General features: G+C 53.1%; 9 protein-coding genes across 9 annotated transcripts; 5 read left to right on the forward strand and 4 right to left on the reverse strand.

Annotated features, from left to right (window-relative positions):
* Nucleotides 1–475: 475 nt before the first annotated feature.
* On the reverse strand, nucleotides 476–1,862 carry AB675_8459 (Phosphatidate phosphatase APP1; the record flags this gene model as incomplete). The annotated part of the gene is made up of 5 exons (XM_018148906.1): nucleotides 476–776; nucleotides 827–1,095; nucleotides 1,152–1,353; nucleotides 1,377–1,674; nucleotides 1,727–1,862. The coding sequence occupies 5 exons, from the start codon at nucleotides 1,860–1,862 to the stop codon at nucleotides 476–478; spliced, it is 1,206 nt and encodes a 401-aa protein (XP_018004733.1).
* Nucleotides 1,863–2,526: 664 nt separating this feature from the next.
* Nucleotides 2,527–5,370, forward strand: AB675_8460 (DNA mismatch repair protein msh-2; the record flags this gene model as incomplete). The annotated part of the gene is made up of 3 exons (XM_018148908.1): nucleotides 2,527–2,550; nucleotides 2,597–4,571; nucleotides 4,637–5,370. 3 exons carry the CDS (start codon nucleotides 2,527–2,529, stop codon nucleotides 5,368–5,370), a joined length of 2,733 nt encoding a protein of 910 aa, XP_018004340.1.
* A 952-nt stretch (nucleotides 5,371–6,322) lies between these two features.
* Nucleotides 6,323–7,273, forward strand: AB675_8461 (Ribonuclease T2-like protein; the record flags this gene model as incomplete). The annotated part of the gene is made up of 1 exon (XM_018148909.1): nucleotides 6,323–7,273. The coding sequence occupies one exon, from the start codon at nucleotides 6,323–6,325 to the stop codon at nucleotides 7,271–7,273; it is 951 nt and encodes a 316-aa protein (XP_018004253.1).
* A 53-nt stretch (nucleotides 7,274–7,326) lies between these two features.
* On the reverse strand, nucleotides 7,327–9,662 carry AB675_8462 (uncharacterized protein; the record flags this gene model as incomplete). The annotated part of the gene is made up of 2 exons (XM_018148910.1): nucleotides 7,327–9,182; nucleotides 9,341–9,662. The coding sequence occupies 2 exons, from the start codon at nucleotides 9,660–9,662 to the stop codon at nucleotides 7,327–7,329; spliced, it is 2,178 nt and encodes a 725-aa protein (XP_018004263.1).
* A 568-nt stretch (nucleotides 9,663–10,230) lies between these two features.
* On the forward strand, nucleotides 10,231–14,088 carry AB675_8463 (uncharacterized protein; the record flags this gene model as incomplete). Its single annotated transcript, XM_018148911.1, has 4 exons — nucleotides 10,231–11,403; nucleotides 11,545–12,543; nucleotides 12,582–12,734; nucleotides 12,790–14,088. The coding sequence occupies 4 exons, from the start codon at nucleotides 10,231–10,233 to the stop codon at nucleotides 14,086–14,088; spliced, it is 3,624 nt and encodes a 1,207-aa protein (XP_018004192.1).
* A 1,656-nt stretch (nucleotides 14,089–15,744) lies between these two features.
* On the reverse strand, nucleotides 15,745–16,266 carry AB675_8464 (uncharacterized protein; the record flags this gene model as incomplete). The annotated part of the gene is made up of 1 exon (XM_018148912.1): nucleotides 15,745–16,266. The coding sequence occupies one exon, from the start codon at nucleotides 16,264–16,266 to the stop codon at nucleotides 15,745–15,747; it is 522 nt and encodes a 173-aa protein (XP_018004722.1).
* Nucleotides 16,267–17,580: 1,314 nt separating this feature from the next.
* AB675_8465 (uncharacterized protein) lies at nucleotides 17,581–18,054 on the forward strand (the record flags this gene model as incomplete). Its single annotated transcript, XM_018148913.1, has 2 exons — nucleotides 17,581–17,779; nucleotides 17,837–18,054. The coding sequence occupies 2 exons, from the start codon at nucleotides 17,581–17,583 to the stop codon at nucleotides 18,052–18,054; spliced, it is 417 nt and encodes a 138-aa protein (XP_018004639.1).
* Nucleotides 18,055–18,348: 294 nt separating this feature from the next.
* AB675_8466 (Ubiquitin carboxyl-terminal hydrolase isozyme L5) lies at nucleotides 18,349–19,412 on the reverse strand (the record flags this gene model as incomplete). The annotated part of the gene is made up of 2 exons (XM_018148914.1): nucleotides 18,349–19,212; nucleotides 19,263–19,412. 2 exons carry the CDS (start codon nucleotides 19,410–19,412, stop codon nucleotides 18,349–18,351), a joined length of 1,014 nt encoding a protein of 337 aa, XP_018004569.1.
* A 568-nt stretch (nucleotides 19,413–19,980) lies between these two features.
* On the forward strand, nucleotides 19,981–23,837 carry AB675_8467 (Nucleoporin; the record flags this gene model as incomplete). The annotated part of the gene is made up of 2 exons (XM_018148915.1): nucleotides 19,981–22,469; nucleotides 22,610–23,837. The coding sequence occupies 2 exons, from the start codon at nucleotides 19,981–19,983 to the stop codon at nucleotides 23,835–23,837; spliced, it is 3,717 nt and encodes a 1,238-aa protein (XP_018004496.1).
* Between the last annotated feature and the right edge of the window lie 426 nt (nucleotides 23,838–24,263).

Genomic DNA, 24,263 nt, shown 5'->3' on the forward strand with positions numbered 1-24,263 from the left:
CCTCCTCGACGACAAACGCGTCCGAAGGCTACAGTTTCACATCTGAGCTGGCGGAGTCAACCGGTCTTGCGAATATAATTCGCGGCTAACGGAGCCTGCAAGGGTGCGTCTAAGAGTACAAGGCGTTTCAGGACGTGCTTGTGGGTTCCAGGTCAGGAAGGGCGCTGAGGTGCTGATGCGTAAGTTCGGTGATCATGTGGCTGATTCGAGACGTCAGTTGGTAGAAAGATCTGATCTGAATTTTCCTGACCAGGGCGGGCGCTGAGCGGAATCACACCTAGCAGTCATTCGTGATCAAACGCTTATATTGATATGCTATGGATAGTGTTGTCGTGAGTCATTAGGGGCATGATGGTAATAATACCAAGCTCGTCAAGACCGTTATTCCGGAGGCCTTCCTGGAACTGCTTCCACCACTTCAATTGTGGGTGCCGTGTTCCCCGATATGAAGATGCAGACCGAATCTAGCACCATGCTAGTGTACCTCACCGGTCAGATGTTTCAAGTGGTTGTTGAGCTCGGATGGCTTCTCGAACACCGTCCAGTCAGAAGACGGGATGTCCTTGAAGGCCTTCTGGAACCGCTCGTCCCGATTCTTCTGGTCCATGAAAGGTGCGTCAGTGACCTTGCGGATGTAGATAGCCTTGATCCAGCCAGGAAATTCTCGATACAAGGCGGCGTAGGACTCGGGATCGGATTGCGTAGAGTCACCAATGCAGATCACCTTCCGTTGAGGAAGCCAAGAATGAATCTTCCGCAAACGGTCGGTCTTGTATCTATTCAGGCATCAGCTTGTTACGCAGTAGGACACAGGTGATCGACTTACTCTTGGACTCCTTCTGTGAGGGATTGCAACAGTCCAGCAAAGAACATCCAGGACTTGTCGCGCAATATGATCGTGCCTTGCTTGAAATTGGCGTTGATGAACTTGCGAAGGAACGGATAGAGATTGTAAGGCGATGCAGAGAGGTAGAACCAAGCCGGGCTGAAGTGTTCGTCGATGGTTCGATAGAGCTCGGGCATGCCTTTGATGACTTCGGGCTCATCAACAAAAGTTGACTTCAAGACGCCCAATGGATCGGGGGTCATCGTCCTCTGTGACCATGGTTAGTGGCATACCACACAACTAGATTCGGGGATATTTTGCCTACCTTTATTGTATCATCGATATCCGAACAAATGAGCCATCCTTCGGGAGCCACGAAGGTCATGGTATTGGTAGTCGGAGGGTAGCCCTCTATGGATGTACATTGAACGGTCTTGCCGTTGGCGTCATCACCACCGCCAGTGAGTAACACCTGGCTGCTGATTCCGTTGGGATCGCTGGGACCAAGCTTGCGGTCGATGTTGAGCCTGATGGGGAAGGAATACGACACTCAATGGAGTGAGCCGGACTGATAGCGTGGACAAATGGCTTCAGGCGCTCCTCGATAGTCTTGGTAACTGCTGGGTCTTTGCCGAGTTCTCCATCGAGGCCGAGGGTATCAAGGAGTTTGCTGACATCCTTATTGAGGTCTTTTCGACCTTTGATGAAGTAGGCACACACAAACTCGGCTTGCCATGGCTCGAGCTTGCCAGATTTCGTTGGACGGTAGGCTGTGTTGTCGAGAAGCCAGACTTCGTTCTCCTCGGGCGTAGCCTTCTTGCCGAAAGGATTGTTGGTGCCTAGAAAGCCTTGTATGTGTCAGTGCGTTGCTAAACATGTGTCTACAGGGTAGGCTCTGACTGGTAAATTTGTCAACCAAGCTCATGTCGCCGTCCGAATACTTTTCGAAGAGACTCTTCTCGACTTCTGGAAAGTTGGCAGCTTTGCGAGACTCGGCCTCCATCTCGCTTTCGCGAGTCTTAAAGGGAGATGCCATGACGGCCGCCTGAGAGACGTGTCGTGTGATGTGAAAGGCTCTGCTGATTGTCTAGACTGAGTACGTAGGTATGCTGGCCAATGAATGCTTGACTGAAAGAGTATGTGGTTAGGTGGTTGAAAGAGAAGAGAAGAAATGATCACAACCTTGGAAGTCCGGAGCAAGAATGTGCCACTTGCCGAGAGGAAAGTACACAACACGAGCTCCTTCCTGTCAAGGTAGAACCAGCAGCCAAGGCAGCGACAAAGGACTCCTACGAAGGCTGTCTCACGCGCAGCAGGTCACCTGGCAGGCGAACCTGGTTCGCTCTTGCTGTCAGTCAGAATCAGCACGCAGCCTCCGTACTGTGACTGTCAGGCAGAACATGCGTGTCATAAGATCAGCCTGCTCACGTCTCAGGCGTGTATGCTTAGCCTACCTCATGCCGCCGTCCCCTCGATGAGATGCACGAGATCGGTGGCTGACGTACATATGCCGAGCGGGAGCCTCTTGGCCTTGGATGACGTCCAGAGCCCGAGAATACGGTAGTCCTTATCACACGCTGGCTTCAATTTACGTACGCGACGCGAACGCGTTTACCCCAGGATTTCGTCCTGCGGGCACGATTTTGAGGATGGTCCTACATTGAGTCGAGTATCCGTGGAACGACTGCAGGCTCAGCAGGATGGCCTCACGGCCCGATCTCAAGGTAAGACTGCCGTTAATGATGTCTCACGCGTACTGACAGCTACCAGGTCGACGATGAGGGCGGCTTCATTCGGGCGTACCGGCAGATACCCGCCAAATTAGATCCCGGAAACACCATTCGAGTGCTCGATCGAGGCGACTTCTACAGTGCACACGGAGAAGATGCGGATTTCATCGCTCGCACTGTATACAAGACGACCGCAGTCATTCGAAATCTGGGTCGCAGCGATAATGCCTTACCGAGTGTTACGATGACCACAACGGTCTTCCGTAACTTACTGAGAGAGGCTCTATTCCGACTAGGCAAGCGTATAGAGATATGGCTGTCGCAAAAGGGAACATGGAAGCTCGACCGTCAGGCAAGTCCAGGCAATCTGCAGGGTGTGGAAGACGAGCTTGGTTCGGGCATGGACAGCCAAGGCGAGAGCGCGCCCATCATCCTTGCGGTCAAAGTCAGCGCGAAGGCATCAGAGTCTCGGGTCGTTGGTGTTTGCTTTGCAGATGCCAGTGTTCGAGAGCTAGGCGTCAGTGAGTTCCTCGACAACGACCTGTACTCCAACTTCGAGAGCATGCTCATCCAGCTGGGCGTCAAGGAGTGCCTCATTCAGACCGACAACTCGAAGAAGGACCCCGAGCTGACCAAAATCCGTCAAATTTGTGACAACTGTAACATTGCTGTATCAGAGCGTGCTGCAGCTGACTATGGCACAAAGGACGTCGAGCAAGACCTGGCACGACTCCTCAAAGACAGCGCAGGAGGCCAACTTCCTCAGACCGACTTGAAACTCGCCATGGGAAGTGCTGCAGCTTTAATCAAGTATATCGGGGCTCTGAACGACCAGACGAACTTTGGTCAATACCAACTGTATCAACACGACCTGAGCCAATACATGAAACTTGACGCAGCAGCATTACGAGCTCTCAACCTGATGCCGGGACCCAGGGACGGGTCTAAGACAATGAGCTTGTTCGGCTTGTTGAACCAATGCAAGACGCCCATTGGAGGCCGATTATTGGCTCAATGGCTGAAGCAACCACTCATGAGCTTGGCTGCAATTGAGAAACGGCAGCAGCTGGTTGAAGCATTCGTGACAGACACAGAACTACGGCAGTCCATGCAAGAAGAGCACCTTCGGTCGATACCAGACCTCAATCGAATGGCGAAGAAGTTTCAGCGCGGGAAGGCCAACCTCGAAGACGTTGTCCGCGCCTATCAAGTTGTGATCAGACTACCTGGATTCATCGAAGCATTAGAGACAGTTGTTGATGAGCAGTATCAAGTGCCGCTCGATGAAATATATACGTCGAAGCTGAAGAACCTGTCCAACTCTCTAGGCAAGCTAGCCGAAATGGTTGAAACGACTGTTGATCTTGATGCTCTTGATCGACACGAGTTCATCATCAAGCCTGAATTTGATGAGCAGCTGAAGGTCATTCGCAAGAAGTTGGATCGGATCGATCGCGGGATGAAAGAAGAGCATCGACGAGCCGGAGATGATCTTGATCAGGAGCTGGACAAAAAACTGTTTCTGGAGAATCACAGAGTACATGGCTACTGTTTTCGACTTACACGGACAGAGGCCAGTTGCATTCGAAACAAGTCTGCGTACAAAGAGATCTCAACTCAGAAGAATGGCGTGTACTTCACCACTTCCACATTAATGGACCTCCGACGAGAGTACGATCAGCAGGCAGCCAATTATACCCGCAAGCAAGGATCTTTGGTTGCGGAAGTTGTTCAGGTAGCTGCGTCTTATGTGCCCGTTCTGGAGCAGTTGGCGACCATACTGGCCCATCTCGATGTGATCGTCAGTCTTGCACACGTTTCGGTCCACGCACCATCCGGCTACGTCAGACCGAAGATGCATGCTCGTGGGACGGGCGATACAATCCTCAAAGAGGCAAGACATCCATGTCTCGAATGCCAGGACGATATCAACTTCATCACAAACGATGTGGAACTGAAGCGAGACAGCTCCCGATTTCTGATCATCACTGGACCAACATGGGCGGAAAGTCAACGTACATCAGGACGATCGGATGCATAGCTTTGATGGCTCAGATTGGGTGCTTCGTTCCCTGCACAGAAGCCGAGTTGACAATCTTCGACTGCATCCTCGCCCGCGTTGGTGCTTCAGACTCGCAACTGAAAGGTGTTTCAACATTTATGGCAGAAATGCTTGAGACAGCCAATATCCTGAAAAGCGCTACGAAGGACTCACTGATCATCATAGATGAGTTAGGCAGAGGTACGAGCACTTACGATGGCTTTGGGCTTGCTTGGGCGATCAGTGAAGAAATTGTGGCTCAAATCGGCGCCTTCGGCTGCTTCGCCACTCATTTCCACGAGCTGACCGCACTGGCTGATAAATTTCCCGATGCTGTCCAAAATTTGCACGTGGTGGCGTTCGTCGGCGACCAGGAAACCAACGGCGACACAGACATGAGCTCAAACAAGAGACGCGAAGTGACGCTGCTGTACCGTGTTGAGCCAGGTATTTCAGACCAGAGTTTCGGCATTCATGTTGCCGAGCTCGTCCGCTTTCCTGACAAGGTAGTGAAGATGGCCCGGCGGAAAGCAGAAGAGTTGGAAGACTTCTCTCATGTTGACAAGTCGAAGGACCAAAAAGAAGAATTCTCCAAGGAAGAGGTCGAGGAGGGCAGTCGCCTGTTGAAGATTATGCTGAAGGAATGGAAGAAGAAGGTTGAAGAAGAAGAGATGAGCAAGGACGAAAAGTTGAAGCTGATGCGGACGATGGTAAAGAGCGACGAGAAGCTCATGGCGAATCGCTTCTTCATGGACTCGATCAAGGCGCTATGATGGACGCGTATGACCTCGATGGGAGTGATATGCTACCGTGTTAGATGGGCTGCGCATCAGCCGCGGGCTGACTCTAGATGGCCCTGTGATGGGGTGCTCGTGCGTGGCCGGGTTGTAGATTAGGCTTGAACGAAAATTCATCGGCCCTTTGCTCTGGACCATGTCAACTTTGGTGGTTGTACTGCCTATGTCTGCATGTTGTCTTCAGGTCTTGAGTGAAAAGGCATCCAGCACAAGTCCATGTGCGGTCGTGCGCCATGAAGTTCTCATCCAGGTCAAGGAGCTTTCAGTGGGGCGCTTGGCGTTCAGGCCTTGTTGACGCGCCGTACTAGTAGTAGTGGTTTTAGAAGAGGCGACCACCCTTCTTCGTGCCTGCCATGTCGTTCACAAGGTCTGACCGTAGGAAGCATCAAGGTCAGAAGCCTGGTCCTCGTCACGGCGACGGTGGCCTGTACATTCGCGCAGCTATGTTAGCAACTCCGGCCCTCGCGCTTCTTATCGCGCAAGGCGTTAAGGCAGCTGCAGCCTCTGGCTGTGTACATCCAGGCCTGTCCTGTCCAGCGAGACTGCCGCCAAATCTGGACACTTGTTGCGTCAACCACCCGAGCGGGCATTTTCTGTTAACACAGTTCTGGGATGCTTCTCCACCCCTGGGCTCGCCGCAAAATTGGACTATCCACGGACTCTGGCCAGACTACTGTTCTGGAGGCTTCGAGCAATTCTGTGACAGCGAACGAGAACATTCCAATATCGGCGCGATCATTGAGAACTCATCCCCTAATCTTCGTTCGTACATGGACCAGCATTGGCTCTCGTTGAACAGCAACAACAATCACTTATGGGCACACGAATGGAACAAGCACGGGACGTGTATCTCTACGCTAAATGAGGAGTGCTATGACTCGGCAGCCGACAGTGATGAGGCTGTAACGTCGTATTTCACCCATGCTGCATGCTTTACGCGACTTTGAACACATACGACACATTGGCAGCTGCCGGCATCGTCCCTAGCTATGATCAGACTTACGAGCTTGAGGCAATTCAAGCGGCGCTAGCATTGCCACACGATGGCTTCCCAGTCACACTACGCTGTCACGGCTCCTATCTGCAAGAGATCTGGTACCACTATTCTGTTCGGGGACCACTACGCCATGCTGAGCCGTTTGACGAGTCCTCCGAGGTCACTCTCAGGTCCAACACCGACATATTCGTCCCGACTGGACCTGATATCTCGAAGTCGAATTGTCCACGCACTGGGATCCGCTACATGCCGAAGGATAGCCAACAGCCTACGCACACGACTTCCCCGCCGCACAAGCCTACCCATTCTGCCAATCCGACTAGCACCCCAGGTCGGCCGTTCTCCGGTCGTGGTCATCTGATTGTGCGACCAATCTCCACTGCCCCATCAGACTCTGGGCCCAAAGCTCCGGTGGAGCAGCAACCTCTAGCACTCGGGGCTAACCAAGACTTGCAAGCTCTCTCCGAAACGAAAGGCTGCCTCATCCGTGGCGGCCTCTGGTACGCTTCCGGCGGCTGCGCAACTTACCTGGCCAAGACCGATGCTCCCCATTTCGAGGACCAGTCCTCAACCACCCCTGGAGAGCCAAAGCCACATCTGTTCACCCTCTCCTCCCTGTACTTCCCATGTGCTGTGGTGCAGGACACTGCATTCAAATGCGCGAAGGATCTTGGCGTGCAGACGATCTTCGAGGGCATCAATGTCACCACATCGACGGAAGATGGACGAGACGCCACCACACGTGAAGTGCTGGCCTGGCGAGGGCGGACGACCTTCTATGCGGATAGCATACCAGGGAGGTTTGAGAAGGTCGAGATCTTCGCCGACGATGACGCTGGGAGGAGAGAAGTGCAGCTGGAAGTTGAGTGGGCGGAAATTTGAAATCCTGAGGAGACAAGGTGTCGATCATTACTGGCAGAGCTCCCTGATTCCCATCAATGGAGCACCGTCGTTGGGGAAAGTTCGCTTGCTGCCCACGCTGGTGCTCGAAACCAGTCTTCACTGGGTCTAGAAATGCGCCTGAACAGAACTCCCACAGCGCTGTCTGGACCGGTTCCCGCCATCGCGACGACTCGCTCAGCTGATGCGTCTTTTCCGGCTGCCTTTGCATCAAACGTCGGATCTACTCCAAAATGTATGTCACTGAAAGGATTGACACTCCACTGGAGCACAGACACACTTCCGGCTGGCTCAGGTGCCACTCTATTTGACGGACGGACTCGGGGTAAGATCTGCATTGCAGGCATCGGGCCTGGTTGTGCGGCGAGACCCCAGGTGGGCATCGTATTTGGTCTTGGACTGGGCGTACCGACCACGTTGAAGATAGCAGGCACGCCTGAGGCTGTCACGGCTGCGATCTGTACATGTAGTGTATTACTTGGATTCGGCTGCGAAGCCGCAAGTCTACTGTGAGCAAAGACCTTGTGGTCAGGCACGGTGCCGAGCTGTATTGCTGCAATCCATCTGTTAGAGGCCACGCTGTGGACGAAGAGCGTCAATAGGAGTGTGCGCCGGTGAACACCAAACACCAATGTCGTGGACGGATGTGGCCGTATGGTAGCTAGAGCGCTTCCCAGACAGAGTTCGCCAAGGATTGTTTGCACCCTGGCCTTCTTGAGAAGGTTGCCAGCGGTCGTTGGCTCGATGTACGAGAACTTGGCCGGTGGAGCTACGCTTGGGGCAGATTGTGGTGTGAAGTCGCTTTGCGAAAGCAGCCCCTCCACCGAGACGTGGAAGAGGCTTATTGTTCGCCCGGACCCCGGCGCGGGCACAGCAACAAGTGTAGTGAAGCCATGTACGCGGTTGTCATGGAGCTGCGTCGGACCTGTCCACGAAGCGACCGCGGATGACCGCGATACGACATGTAGAGTTTGATCGCGAGCAACGAAGAAGACATGAGTCGACTGGTCCGACAAGGTTGCGCCGGCCAAGGCACGAGCCCGCCTCGGGGTTTCTTTAGGTGTAATCGATACTATATCTGCAAAAGGCGACCAGGTACCGGCATTACTCCGAATGGAAGATACAATGCTCCCGGAGTTGCCAATTGATACGATGGTCCTACCATCCAAGGATATCAGTGGGGCTTCGGCTTCCAGGTGGACCCCTTGGATGGCGGTAGCCAGGCCGGTCCCAAGAACTTCAACAGACATCCGTTTCTCGAGCTTGACGTAACTCCCACGGCCAAAGGCTCCGCTGACAGGATCTACGAAGAGCCTTGGGCTTGCTTGGGGGTATCTCGGATCACGTACTAGACTCATATCCAGATCCCACGGAGTCATTGGGAGAAAGTTGCTCGTGATACCCCTCCGAGGCAAATTCGGAAGATTGTTGTACTTGGGCTTCGCTTTGGGGTTTGAGCCGGCGTCGATCCAGTCTTTGAGCTTCTTTGCCGCCAATGTATCTTTCCCATAATTCAGCAGACCTTGAATTCCGATGGGAAGTAGACCGATCACTTCACCAGATTGCGTACGAAAGGATGCTGAACGAATCGGGAACTTCGCCGGCTCAAGATACAGGAAATCGGCGGTTTCCTTAGGAATAGGGTACAGCTCATTGTCATTCTTCCGCACTGCAACCTCGTCCAAGCGATGATCCAGCCACCAAACGAACAGGTCAGGATGAAGTCTCAAGAGCTCACAGGAGTTGGCACCCCAGGCGTATACGCCAGGTCGAACGGGCTGGCACTCCTTCGGCCCGGGTTTCCGCAGCTCGTCGTACAAAGCGGTGTAGTACTTGAGAAGGTCGGTGTCCAACGCCAGTCTACCACCTTCATTGTCCAGGAAGACGACCGCTCCATCGTTGTCAACACCATGTTTGGTTTGGAACTCAGCGATGGCCGTCTTTATATGCTGTGCATGCAGAATGCCATAGAACTCAGGCTTGCCAGGTTTCCCGAAGTCCGTTGGACGAATGTTGTGTTCGCTCTCCGAGCCTCGTGCACCTTCTTACCGTTGATGACAATTGTCTTGGTGGTATACCCGGCGTATATGAAGACAGCCCCCCAACCTTGTTGTAGCAGGCCAGGCCAGCTGCTAGTCCAGTTGTTGCCGACATGAGCCGACGTGTCTGTGTATGAAGATGCTGGGTTCGGACTGATAGGTTTGTGAGTGATGTAGACGCCGATGGTACTTAAGTTGGAGTGGGAATAACAGTCCATGAACCATTTGTCGTTTGGACCGCCGCTGCCCTTAGAGTCCTTGGCGCCGGGGCGGGCCTTCCGGCTGCGATCGAGCCCTAAGAAGGGAGTCGCGAATTCCACCAATGTTGTCATGTTGATCAATTCTCATCAAGCAATTGCGGTGATCAGAGGATTATCTTGAAAACTCGGAAATCAATGGCCCAACATGGAGCTACCGTGCATGACGGAGCAGCCAGAGCTGGCGACTCGTCTCAAGGCAGACTCACCCAGAGTCTGGAGTCTGCCTTGCACAGGAACCTAGTTACTGCTGGCCAGGCAAATGAACCAAGCAGCTCGATGTCAGGTCGCGTAGCAGACTTTGACAGTACTTGGCAGTGACAGTGTCTCGGTCCAATACGTTGTGATTTCTTTGGTATGGCCGCAATAAACGCCACTGCTGAAATGGATTGGCCGGCTCGTTGCTAAACACGAGGCAGCTGAAGAGATACGAATCCTCGACCTCAGACATGCATGTTCTGGACCTCCGCCAATCCGTACCTGACATTCGCTGTCCTGCAGCCTCAGTCATGCCCAGACAGACATACGAGATGCCTAGGAGCTGCTTGTCACACGGGGGGAGATTTATCATGGCACAGCGTCGCCCACCGTCATCCGAACGATCGTCTCATGCCTCCTGGCCAGGCAACAACAGACATACACTATGTCCGAAGAGCTGTTTCGGTTGTGCTTGATTCGTCCGCCGCTAAGACCTAACCCACGCTATGCACCTATTCCACTGGCCCAAGACAGCGACTTTCAGGTCAAGCTCGGCAGCGCTGTGAGTAGCAATCCTAACGATCCGCGGCAAGGCCTGGAGAATGCGGCAAATCAGTATGTGGCGTCCGCCGAGTTCGCTGGCATCAATGCTGTTGATGCGAATGACGTATCGCTGGAAAAAGCGTCGAAAGCTATCAGTGATTTGATCGAAGGCAAGCGAGCTGCTACAACCTCGGGACCTGCAGGGACGAGTACCACTGGCGAGGTGGTGGCCGCGAATCACGGCACGCTGACCGAGCAGATCGAGGTTGCTCTGTCCTTACCGGATCTTTCTGCTGTGCCAGCGTGGTTTGACCATCTCGCGAAGAGACTCAAAGATTCGCTTGTCGCTCTCCGAATGCTGGGATTTGAGTCAGATACTGGGACGGTCGCCATCCTCACGCTGAGACTTCGTACCATAGAAGTTGTCCGCAAGGCCGTTGCGGACCCGAACTTTCCCCTCGATGCGCTCGATCTCCAGAAGTATAGTCTCCGGCCAGTGGTGGCGCCAACCTTCGCTGAGCTCAAGTCAATTCTCTCTACGGCAACTGCACGTCAAGAGGCTGAGCGCGCGGCCGAAGCTGCACGTGTCGCAGCGCAAGCGAAGATCGATAGCCTGTTCATTCAACGACAGCGATTCGTCAATGCGCTGGACGATATCATTCGACTTCCTAATAGCCTGCGTACCACAATCAAGCCCAAGCCTTTTGCACCAGTCGCACCTCCTGTGGACCTCACGCATGTAGCGCTCGCTGCACGACATCAGGATCTGATTCAAAACCTGGCTAATTTGACGCTGAAGTCTTTTGAGAGGGGTCTGCAATCGCCAATCGTGGTCAGGTCCCTAGGAGAAAATGCAGCTGCTTCGAGAGCCGAGACACACGACACAGCCCTAGCTCAAGCATCTGCCATTGTCAACCCTCTGGTGAATATGTCTAAAACTCTGTTGGACACCTTCGGCCAAGTCGCATTTCAGCCACCACCGCCTCCCGCACTGCCAGAAACACAAGAAGTCCCATTTAAGTTACTACCTACAGCGGTGTCTAGTCTCAGAAACGACACGCTGAGCGTCTTCAAGGTAAGGCATTTCTCACAATCGCCTCGTGTCTACTCCATCTGATGCCGTCACTCCCTGAGGAGAGAGTTGCTCACCACCCTGTGATTCTGTCTGTGGCATACTGGTATCTTGTCGGGGGCCATGTACTGACGAATGGACTAGGATTTGTCAATCAGGCTGGACGAGAAGCCAGTGGATGTCAACGTCGCAAACCTAAGATCAGCGCTCAGAGACAACGCGCAGCAGCTGGACTTGACCTACAAGCCCTACGTCAGCAACATTGCTAAGGTCCGTAGTGTGGGTGCCATGCGCGTTCAATATCAGAAGCCTGCTGTCAGCGCCTGGTATGGAGACTTTCTTGCCGGGCTCAAAGCACCTATTCTGCCGGCCCCTCGTTTTCTTCTGCCACGGCTCACTGGGCGCGTCAACGTTCTGGGAGTTGCTGACCTGCTTGTGGTGAAGCAACAACTCATTCGGTACGAGGGAGGTGATGTTGCTTATATCGAGAACGTTCTCAAGGGTGAGACGAGAAGCCGTGAAGTCAATACGTCGACGGTCGAGGAGACCGAGACCACGACAGAATTGGAGACAACAGAGTCTCAAGAGACGGACACTACCACCGCAGAACGCTTTGAGGTGTCTCATGAGAGCGCCAACACTATAAAGGAAGACGCCTCAGTGAAGGCCGGAGTGACCGTATCAGCGAGCTACGGCCCGACCGTCAGCGTGTCAGCCAATGCAAGCTTCTCCAACGATCGCAGCAATACTGAAGCAACCAAAGAGGCTTCTCGGTACTCAAAAGACGTGACCGCCAAAGCTGTCGACAAGATTACTAAGAGAATGCTGCAAAGAATCGTGAGAAAGATTAGGACTGAAACCTCGACTAAGGATCTCCACGAATTCAAGAACACATCAGGCCCCGACAGCAGTCACATTGCGGGTGTATATCAGTGGCAGAATAAGATCTACGAAGCCCAGACCTGGAACTACGGCAAGCGTACCATGCTTGACTTCATGATACCCGAACCCGGTGCCTTTTACCTGGACAAGCAGACTGATCCGAACGATGCAACGGATACACTGGTCATGGTCCCATCATTTACTGCGCTGCCAGAGTCGCTGGATGTCAAGACTTACACGCAGTACTTAGTGCAGTACAACGTAGCAGATCTGACGGCCCCTCCACAGGAGATGACGAGAGCACTGCATCATACGCTGCTGGGAAAGACGAGCCTCACTCGAAGGCGGACAAGATTGTGATCCCGGCAGGGTTCATGGTCACAGGGATTTCTGTTACCGCCACCGGAGTATCACAGCTGGATAAGAACCAGAACTGGGTCATGGTCACTTGTGTAAGCCGTCCATGAAACCGTACTCACCTTCCCAATGCTAACACTCTCTCTACAGGGCTCATTCCAGTGGGGTTGGGACCCCAAGAAAGCTGTCATTGGCACTGTGACAGTCACGACCGACTACATCTTCTTCAAAGACAAAACCACAACCAAGATCATCGGCCAAGGCGCCCTCAGCGGCGTCGGCACCGCCGACGAGGCTGACATCACGAAGGAACAAGGCGAGATACCCTGGTCTGTGACTGCTGCTTACATGGACAACTTCGCCGTGACCATCGAACTCTTCCTCGACCGCACCGATGAAGCACTCCGCAACTGGCAGAACACAACTTGGGCAAAAATCAAAGCCGCCTCCAACAAGATGATCGCCGACCAGAACGCGGCCATTGATGCCGCGAAATTCAACTCGGCCTTCCAAGGCCGCAATCCGGACAAGAACGCCGCCATCATTCGCAATGAGATCAAGAAGAACTGTATCTCTATCATGGCTGATTCACACTTCGACGAGTATGGCGCCGTCCAGCCAAGCCGTACACTGCAACAACCCGGGAATCTACCCATGTCGGAGATCGATCTGGATAAAGCCTTCCAACAGGGCCCCTACGTGCGCTTCTTCGAGCAAGCTTTCGAATGGCAGGAAATGACCTGGATTCTTTACCCCTACTTCTGGGGCCGCAAAGATCACTGGTACCGTCGCGTTGACTACCAGGACGAGGATCCGGAGTTTGAGAAGTTCATCCAGGCGGGTTATGCTCGCGCAAACGTCCCTGTGAGGCCGGGCTTCGAGGGCGCACTGGAGCATTTCCTCGCAACGGGTAAGGTCTGGATGGGTGGGCCGCTGCCAGGGATTAGTTCACCGTTGTTCTTACCTATCGCAGCGGAGATCCAGGAGAGTCTGGGAAAGGGCGCAGAGCAGCCTACCAAGTATGGTGATCCGTGGGAGGTCAAGGTGCCGACGAATCTGATCCGGTTGAGGAGGGACGATCTGGCACCGGAGTGGATCAAGGATAAGATTACTGGTGAGTACAAGGCTGTGCCGGACAGTGCAGACTCCGCTATGCGAGCGTCGGAGGCGCGAAAGATTGGTGCACCGCCACTGGCGGCCACCGAGAAGCCCGCCGCAAACAACATAGCGACTACTGGTGCATCGCAGCCAGCAGCGACAGAGAAGACTGCCCCGCATACTACACCGAGTATTGGCGCCTCGCAGCCAACAGGTACTGGGGAGACCGCCACATCAGAGACACCCAACCGTGGAACCTCACAGCCAACAAGTGGTGAGAGGAGTGGCTCGTCTAACACACTGAACACTGATCCTGTTGTCGTTGAAGCTGAGCCGAAACCTGCAACGTAACACAACGGCCGTGCTACATGTTGTACATCTACCTGATGGAGGGCATGCGAGACCGGTTGAGGAGGTATCCTCGCAGCTGTCAAGGACGAGATCCACGTGTCAGTCATTGGCATGACATGTTGCATTGTGCCTGCTGACGTACATATATACTCACGAGCGTTCGCCAGACCGGATGACGTAAGGCTTTCTTCGTCATTCCTCACCCTTCAACGTGATTACTGGACTGATTCAGGTCACAGAGCAGCGTCGAATGTCGAAGTATACGGCGGAATGAGCGCTTTTGATATACTTGAGCCACCTGACCTGACCTAACAATGAGTTGACAATTATGCCCCATCTCCCACCACAACAGCCTCAGACATGGAACGACATGCTCTCTTAAGTTCTCTGCTCGATAATCATCAACAGATGCTGATCTTGAACAACACATCCCCAGCGCCAGCATCGCTGACCGCTACCACAGAGTCGTTTTTCCCGTCCAAATAGATGAACATCTGCAAAAAGTTCGTGGTATCTTCTTCATGATTTCGCACTTGGTACACCATGCAGCTCCTCACCACTGCTCATGTACGAGCTCGAGCCACCAACCCGCTTCCCTTTCACCTTTCTCACGGTCGAGTCCCAGATCTCTTTCATCACATCGCCACTGCTTCTTCTCCGCCCCTCTCTTCTTGACGACGATGTAAAGGATTTCTCGTCGTCGAGCATGCTGACCCTATACCTGGGTGTCACTGGCGGGATTGGACTCGGCGGACGAGGATGGCCACTCTCCAGCACCGATACATTCGCACCGCTAGCTACTTCATGGAGTCGTTCGGAACCGAAGGATGGGGTTCTGCAGTGGCACGGTGATGGTCTTCGAGGTGTTGTTGGATTCAATGGGTTTGCGTCACAAGCCAGAGTGCTTTTCGAGTGTGAATCACTATGCTGATGAGTGAAAGTCACTCTCGGACTGACCACGGCGTTACCCTTCGATTGGATGGATGAGGGCAAGGATGCAACTGTGGTGGAAGACTTGCGCCGGTTATGCACTGTGATCACAGGCCTTGTAGACTGCTTTCGAGTAGCCGACTGGTTGGCCAGGGACCGAACACCAGGATCCAGAGAGCTCAGGTCACCAGTGGTCTTGCTCTTTACCATTCGACCTAGGATGCTGGGCAACACATTGTCAGGTTTCGTCCGCTTCTTGTGTGATGGGTCAGGTCCTTTGACCGTGGTGGGTTTGGACAAGGACTTCAAACGTGGGCTGTGCAGAGATGCAGGACTTGTCTGCTGCTGCTGCTGCTGCTGCTGCTGCTGCTGCTGCTGCGATGCATGACACGTGGAATAAATTGTGGGCTCGCTTCGACAGTCTGATGCTCCTGCAGTAGTTGTGACTTGCGTCGCGAAAGACTCAAAACTCTGCAGCGCCCTAGCAGTTTTGCAATAGTCACGCAGCTCGCTCAGAACTGCGGCTTTGATTTTGCGCTCGCCAGCTTCGAAGGACAACTCATTGACTGACATTGCAGATTTGTTCGGAGGCACTGCCGAGAAGAGCGTCGCGGTCATAGCTGCTGACCTGTGTCGATCACACAGTGCTACGTACCGACCCAGCCAGTACGCCTGATCCTGGGGAAAGTATACCTAGAGCACTTCAGTGGTTGGACGTCACAATCATTAGTGCTCACTCACATGTTTTGGATCGACTGCAGCGCTGTCGTTGCCACCGTCGCTGCTGTGTGTAGTCTGTGGGACAGGCCGGATGGTAGCAGAGTTGGCTAGCTCAGTATCGACGGTCAATGATTTTCTGTTGATGTTCTGCTTCTTCCTGACCGGAGTTGAATCCTCCCGGCGACTCTGCATGACGTTTTCGGGCTCGATTTTGGCTGCATGCAACGAGAACGTTGACGTCGAAGCTGACATGCCGGCACTGTGGCGTGATCTGAGTTTGTCTCGATTCACCAAGGCTTCCTTTTGGACTTGATTAAGGACTTTAATCTCGTGGGCTGTCATCCGGCTTTCGAGTATTGCATCCACTGCCGTGACACGTGGCTCGCTGTCATGTCTCGAGAAGATCTTCCTTGCGGGCTGTGCGGGTGATGGCGTCGGTCTACCTGCTGTGAAGCATGACGTGTTGCCTAGAGACTGACTATGTGGTAGAGGTGGTAGTACAGGCTTGAGCAGATGACGATCCGGCATTGTTTGACGGCGAAGCTGAGACGAGAACGACACAGAAGTCTTCGATTTGGGCAGCTGAGGACGGCTCAGCGCTGGAGTCTGAGCAGGTACAACTTCGGCAGGACCGTCCAATGACTTCATCGAACTGTCCAACGTCAGCGTGGTAATCTCCAAGGTGGTTGATTGACCTCACAAGTTGCGAACATTCAGTTGCTGGCGGACTCCTGAAAGATCATCTCCAGGGCGTTGCTTGTACGGAAGCATTAATTCGGATCGTGGTAGGGAAGGAAGAGGTTTGTTGAGGAGTGCAAGCGTAGGTGACGCTTTACGAGAGGTTCCCGTCGACGGTGTTGGAATCAGCGAACGCCGTCGGTTGTGTTGGTCATGTGGTTGCCCATCATGACGATTGGTAGACGACATGTTGCCTGAAGCACACTTAAGTGTCGAACATGGTGGGTGCGTCTAGTTAGTCAACGAAATGAACCGATGCGGAGAAGCAATGTAAAAGGAACGAAGTGGAAGGCGCTACCAATATCGCAGGAAGGCACGGGTGATGCAGGAAGTTGCGGTAGCCGTCGGATATGGCAAGAGCCTGAATCACAGTGCCAGGTCGAGAGGCGTAGAGTGCGGGCGCGTTTGCTGGACTAAATCAGATCCAGATCAGTTGGAACCTTCGTGGCGGTGTGTGCCAGTCACTGATCTTTGTAAATCACTTGCCAGCTGGTACCATCAGCATCACATCATTCATTCCTCTGGCGACTTCCATTCAGGTACCATTCTAGACGGATTCTTAACGCCCATGGAAGCACGAGTATACTTCTCTTTCCATCCACTGGAGGGCGGTGCTTTTTCAAACCTGGATGCCTTAAAAAGGCGTCCTCAAACGCCGAGGACCTGAGTGCAGTATCATCAGACTACCGCATCTCGTCCTGCTTACTCGACAACACCTGACTGCTTTGGTCGTACTCCTTCCCACCCAGCCGGCACGCACGGCGCTGGGTTCGCACATCAGGACAGAATTTCGTCCACATGCTGCTGACGCCAAGACGCCAGCGGCGCCCAAGTTTCGACGAAGCATGAATCCACCCCTCGTCTGTTGCGCGGCGAGCATGACAGTGCATGCCTACTTGAGAATTTTCAACCTTTGTTCGTGGTTCCAGATATTCCAGATGCTCTGTACACTCGTCGGATACCTTCTCCGTTACATCATGGTGACGCCATTTGTACGTGATGTCATGTCAGTGGTTCCAGAATTACAAAATTTGTGAATTGCAGTGGTATCTTTCTGTTGACCGACTAGAGACACCTCGACTGAACTGAAGCTACACCGCCGCAATGTCGAAAGAATACGAAGGACAAGACCTGTTAGATATCGCCGCTCGCGCTGAGCAAGACCTCAACGATCCGAAACACAACTCCGGTGTTCAAGAAGGGACAGGATTTGGTGGCAAGACCGTTGGCGGAGGAAGTACTTCGACAGAGGAATCGGGCATCGACCAGTCAGTCACCAACAAGTTCCCAGGAAGCACGGCAGGTAAGTCCGAAAGGTTTCCACCGACCATCATTGGAGTAGCTGCTAATGACCGCGAAGAGTATGGATCTACGGTCACAGGCCGGACGATCCCTCCTGAGCAAGGTGGCGACTTCCAGAAAGGTACGGGCAAGTTAACGAAGGCTGAGGATTTCGACCAAGGTGCCCCGGGAGAAGGTCCTGAGGATGTCTTGAAGCGTCGTGAACAGGATGCTGGAGGAGATGATGACGTTAGGAGCAATATTCGACAGCACGCGCCGCAGAAGAGGACCTCATAGGTCTCGAAGAACATTCGTATGTCGTACATGATGCGACCTTCCAGCAGCAACATGGAATTCGTTGAATAGGCCATACGCCATGCCAACCTTGCATTGAAGCACAATGGACACCTTAGGATCGTAAAGGCCCTGTCCAGAATGTCCAAACTTGATTGAATATTGAAAGTCTGAGTTGACACATGATTCCATGCGGACTTCGGGGCGTTTCTGGCCGAACCATGAACAAGCGGTTGTCCCCCAGTTTCGCGAAAATGCCTCCCTAATGTCGTGCAGACCTTGTTTGCACAATTCGCTTCACTTCATCAATTCTTTAATGTCGCCTTTTTCCGCATGCAAATTGACCATGTGCGCAATGAATGGTCCCCAGTCTTCGCGAGTACGTCGCATGTTTTCGATCTCCGACAGATCGCCAAGGTTGTCCTGCTTCTTAACCAGAGACATCAAGGAGAACTCAAAGCCAGATGCTTGAGCTACTTGCATCTGATTTTGGAGGTCGGCCGCCGCTACCCATAGCCAGCTCTCATTTTCAGCTTCCTTCAGCTTCCTCGGAAGTACTTCCAAGCCATCCATCTTCCATAGCGTGCCACGGCAAGGAGCGTACGCCACAAAGTGGAACCCATTCTCTTCTTCGTAATCATCCGCTGTGATTGTCTTCTTTTTGCCAAAGGTCACCCGTCTTCGCTTGTGGCGATGACCATTGTTAGTCTTATTCTCTGCCTTGACCTTGCGCTCCCACTTGGCTACCTCGTCTTTAAGTAAATGCTCTACATTGAGCTTGTCTATCTCTGTTGCGAATGAGTTGTGTGCATTACGCACAAAGTCGAACGAGTCCAGAGCGGTCCCCCTGTCCTTTGGCGTCATGTCTTTGGTCTTCTGTCGGAATTCATTCAAGCTGCTGCCAAGATTGAGGTCTCGTCTGTTGTTGATGATGTTCATAATGGCAACCGATGCGCATGAGTAGCTCGAGACTTGATTTGCAAACCATAGGTCGGCGGGTACGTCGACGTCAGCGTTCTCCTCAGGAGCTACCCACCTCGCCAACAAAATCAGTCCATAGACGTCGTCCGATGATCTCGTCAGCAGATCGTCCAGTTCGATGATCTCCTGCACTTCAACCCCAGGCACACCCCATTCGCGAAGGAGAGTTGAGAATATGGCCTGCTAGAGTGTCAGGAGTGCGATTCGTTGTTTTCAGGATTGCCACTCACTGGATCATTCTCTAACTCGGCCCATCCGCGCCAGTTGTCGGGCACTTCAGGTTGCGACGATTCTGGTGACTGGCTGCGCTTGTTGGCCGAATCAGTGGATGGGGGCCAGGAGAGATCGGAGGACTGGGCGATTGTGTCGCTGGAGAGCATATTGTGCTCGTGGCAGATAATTGACAGATGCTCATGAATCTGTGCGTACTGCACGAGCAGCTCACAGTCTGCTTCAATAGTACGGACGCAAGAGTTCCATGGGAGAAAATGAAGACATGGAAAAGCAAGAGCTTGTTAGCGTGTCAATAAGGAAGGACTAGCAGCAAGGCAGCTGTAGAAACGCGACTTCTCAGGTGACACATTGTCGCAAGCCTTGTGCATCAAATGCAGCGTAAGGCATCCACTAGATCAGGCTGAGAGCGTCAAACAGTTCAAATGTGTACGCAGTAGACATGCACCTGGAGAGAATAAGAAAAGGCAACAACAAGGCAAATCACTTGAACAAAGTCCTGGGTCACCCCGGAGACCGCCTGGAACTGCCTAGGACCACCCCCCATTGAGTTGGTGACATATGCCAAGCTTTCCGGTCTTTTGGGTCGCGACCTTCAAAGTTTACGCGTTCTCTAGACAGGCCGAGCGCATTCAAGTCTCGACATCTCCCAAATAGCAGTCTCCGCCTCATTTCAGGAGCGCGTTGCTTCATACTTGGTCTCCGACAGATGTCGCCATGAACGGGACTCCACGACTGCGGTCAGCCTTCCCGAATACGCCCAAACCTGATCCACGCCATCGAAGAGCATCAAATCATGACCGGACGAGTTCTTCACTACTCGCTTCATCGCCGCTGGCGAAGCCAATACGGGTGCTAGCAGCGCACTCGAAGAAGCCAGAAGAGCGATTGATACCCTTCGATGTTGTCGATGCGCCTACCCAACGATTCTACATAGTCTCAGCATACATCTTGCTATGGGCATGGCGATTGTACAATGCATACTATATTACTAGCGATTTGGATTCGAGTTGGTACTTCTTGCAGTGGTCAGGCTTCGACGCTGCTTTCTTCATTGTGCTGAGCTGGCTTCAAATACCATGGCTGGAGTTCTCGATAACGACATCGACTGTGCTATGGATTTTTCATACGATTGCGAATGCTTTCCTTATGTTCAAGATACCAATACCAATACTCTTCTGGCTAGGTAGCCTGACAAAGGTGTTCTACGACCGAGAGCTCTCCATTTCCGAGCAAATGGTCAAGCCAGCCAATATCCTGCAGAATTCTTCCATCATACTGGGGCGGCAGATCATTCACATCCTCCCAGAAGGCTCTGCTATCCTCAATCCAGAGAAGCTGTCATTCTGCATTGATACAAACACTCCATATGTGGATCTACCTCTTCAGATCAACCAAACATCGCCCATATTGATCGATCTCATGCGATACGATTTGGCCGGCGGTGTCGACGAGCACATCGAGATTGGGAACAAGCAAGCCAGGGCACTGAAGAAGGAAGCGGACAAAGGTCACCCGAAGACAGACTCAAGTACCCCTCGGCTCTTGCGATATCGTGTCAACAAGACTGGTCTTTACCGACTGGAAAGAGTCATCGACGAATCCAAATTGGAGGTCAGACGGAGGAGTCACGACATTGCCGTGGTAGACTGCCCTAAAGCACTCGTTACGAGCAGTGCCGAACATGGTTGTACCAACGACTTCAGTAAGACCTCTATCGGTGTCAATGGGGTGCCCCCTTTCAGGGTCAAGTACAGCAAGAGAATCAACCGAGAACAATTCAGCTCGATCGTGCAGAGCATCCAAGCACCTCAGCTACAGGATGGCCTGACCTCCGATGGGACCGTTGCCACCACCTCGGACCCCTCGCGGCCACCGATGGGCCGCATACAATCGGCCAGCGTCTCTTTCGACATCAACGAGATACTGAACCAGAATGGAACCTGGACGTACGTCGTCGAGGACGTTGAGGACGGACTGGGCAATACCGTTGTCTATGATACAACCAGTGAGAAGGACATGGTCAAGGCCAGACGTGCAAGCTCACTGACTGTCCATCAACGGCCAATCCTTGATCTGGTGAACTGCAACAGTGAAAAGCCTCTTCGAGTTGCGAAAGAGGACAATGTTGCGCTGCCAGTTCGAATCCGACCCATCGGACAGTATCCCGCATCAGATTGGCCAATGAAATTGAAGTACACCTTCACGCCGGAGACTGACGGTGATGTCCCTATAATCGAGGACATCGTGCATGAGCTCTCGAATGGAAAGGAGGCCAGTCGACCGCGGATAAGTCGTGCCGGCAGATACAGCCTCGATTCCATTGAGTCTCAGTTCTGTCTCGGTGAAGTCGTCGAGCCATCATCTTGCCCATTGTACAATCCGCCTAAGCCTGCGGTCGCTCTCAATGTTGAGAATCTGTTCGACAAATGTGCAGGAAATCCGATTGGTATGACAGTCAACCTCGACTTTACGGGCACACCGCCGTTCAAAGTACGGTACAGCGTCGAACACAACGGCAAAGTGACGCCCAAAGTGCAGACCTTTGACAGTCTCCGTGGTCAGATCGAATTCAAAGAGAAGGCTGCTGGTTCCTATGCCTATCGCTTCCTTGGAGTCGGGGATGACGTCTACTCTGATGTCTCCCTCAAAGAGCTCAACAGAGAGCAGGAAATGCACTTTAAGCAAGACATCAAACCTCCATCGACTGCCGCTTTTGCAGACGGCAAGAAGCTACAGGAGATCTGCTTCGGAGAGACTGCATCGTTACCAGTGCGATTCTCAGGAGAAGGTCCTTGGGACCTAGAATACGAGATCGTCCACAACGGCAAGCGGAAGAAGCACAGCAAACACTCGGAAGAGGACTTCAACTTCGTCGAGATGCCGGAACAGCCAGAAGGAGGAGACTACACAATCGTACTGACTGGTGTCGAAGATCGATTGAAGTGCAAAACCACTCTACAGGAGCAACGCAGCATTCGTGTCCGTCCCGAACAACCACAAGCAGCCTTTGGTGATATCGACGGAAAGCGCATAGTCCGTGCTCTTGAAGGCAAGACTGTCAGTCTACCGCTACGGCTGCGAGGCAACGCGCCCTGGACTGTACAAATCAAGAACCTCGATGATGGCTCGCGTGCGACTGAGCAGACGTTCAAACACCCAAACGACATCTTTCACGTCAATCGACCCGGCACCTACGAGATCATGTCGGTTCAGGATCAATGCCCGGGCGTGGTCAACGTGAAAGCCAACACCTTAACGGTAACAACTATTCCACGACCGAGCGTAAAAATTTCCGATGAAAGCGTCCATGAAGAGCGAGCAAATGCTTACCGCAAACCGCCAGTCTGCCAAGCGACGATTCCAGCCTCTCAATAGCATTGACCGGGAACCCGCCCTTCAGACTCAAGTACTCTCAGAAATACGAGCCTGCGCGTGGCGCCTCCGCCATCAGCAACAAACCACTATCCGTCGCTGGAGGCGTAGCAACCATCAATCTCGATACCAGCAAAGCCGGTGAATACACTTACACCTTCAACGAGCTCAGTGACGACCGCTACACTCACAACAGTCGCCACTTCCACGACATCGCTGTGAAACAGCACATTCACGGCCTCCCCACCGCAAAATTCACCAGCCCGGGCAAAACATACGGCTACTGCAAAGACGACCCATCCTTCGACACGACCAACCCTGAAACAGAGTCCATTCCTATCACCTTGACCGGCACTCCACCATTCTCCCTCGAAATCGCGATACTTCACCACGGCGTTTCTACCAAACCCGAAATCATCCGCGTGCGAGACATCACCTCCACCAGCTACGCCTGGCCCCTCAGCCGCTCCAGTCTGGACATCGGCAGCCACAACGTGCAGATCCGGGGCATCAAGGACGCCCACAATTGCCAGAACTTCTTGGAGTCGGACTCGAGCGCCGTACGCATCGCCGTCTCCTCACCGCCTACAATCATTCCGCTCGAGTCCCAAACGGACTATTGCGTCGGTGAGCATGTCTCATTCAGCCTGTCAGGCCAAGCCCCCTTTGAGGTCTTCTACAACTTTAACAAGAAAGAGCGAAAGGCCAAGATCTCCAGTGGCAGCGAGTTCCGTCGCATCGCTGAAAGTCCAGGCGAGTTCACCATCACGGGCGTGTCGGACAGCGCGATGGGCCGGGGCTCCAGTCCTGGGAAGTCCTGTCGCGCAAGGAAAGACATCACGAAATTCATCCACCCGTACCCCTCAGTCAAGATCAGTCACGGACGTACACTCGTCAGCGATATCCACGAGGGCGGCGAGGTGGAGATACTGTTCGAGTTCACTGGCACTCCGCCGTTCGAGTTCACCTACACGCGCTCAGAGAACGTCGGAGTGAAAGGGAAAGGCGCGGGCAGTAGAGCCAAAGTGCTCGAGACGCGCCACGACACGAGTTCGGAGTTCAGCAAACGGGTGAGGGCGAGTGATGAGGGCACGTATGAGGTTGTGGCGATTAAGGATCGGTATTGTGCGTATGCGCGGGATAGTCAGGGGAGTGGAGGCGGCGGTGGTGGGAAGGGGCAGAAGTTGCTGCAGTACTGATTACGCTTTGGAAAAGGTAGGTAGGTGATGATTGACTTGAGCGACTCTGGTCTCATTGAGCAGGCGTTGGTGTAGTACAATACTTCCATGCGAGACCTGTCACGCTTCCTTGTCGTTGCAGCATCACTGAGGTTCCTTGATTTCCACATCCGATCAGTACATGCAGTGTCTGTCACACTACAACAGGTGCAACAATTCCGAGGACGGAATGTTTTGTCGCTGGCATCGGATCAAGCCAGGAGGGAATTTGGAGCATACATGATAACGCCTATCAACAGATTTTTGTGAAAAATGGCCGAGACTGAATCGAAAGGTCTCAGAAGGAAGACAAAGCGACGCAGGATCCACGGTGCCCGATGACTTTGTTGCAGGTTCGCTTGATTAATGTGTCTTGAGTCCCCGAATCATGGAACTGAGACGTGGTTG

The sequence above is a fragment of the Cyphellophora attinorum genome (genome assembly GCF_001299255.1).
Source record: "Cyphellophora attinorum strain CBS 131958 chromosome Unknown Contig3, whole genome shotgun sequence".
In the NCBI taxonomy this organism is placed as follows: domain Eukaryota; kingdom Fungi; phylum Ascomycota; class Eurotiomycetes; order Chaetothyriales; family Cyphellophoraceae; genus Cyphellophora; species Cyphellophora attinorum.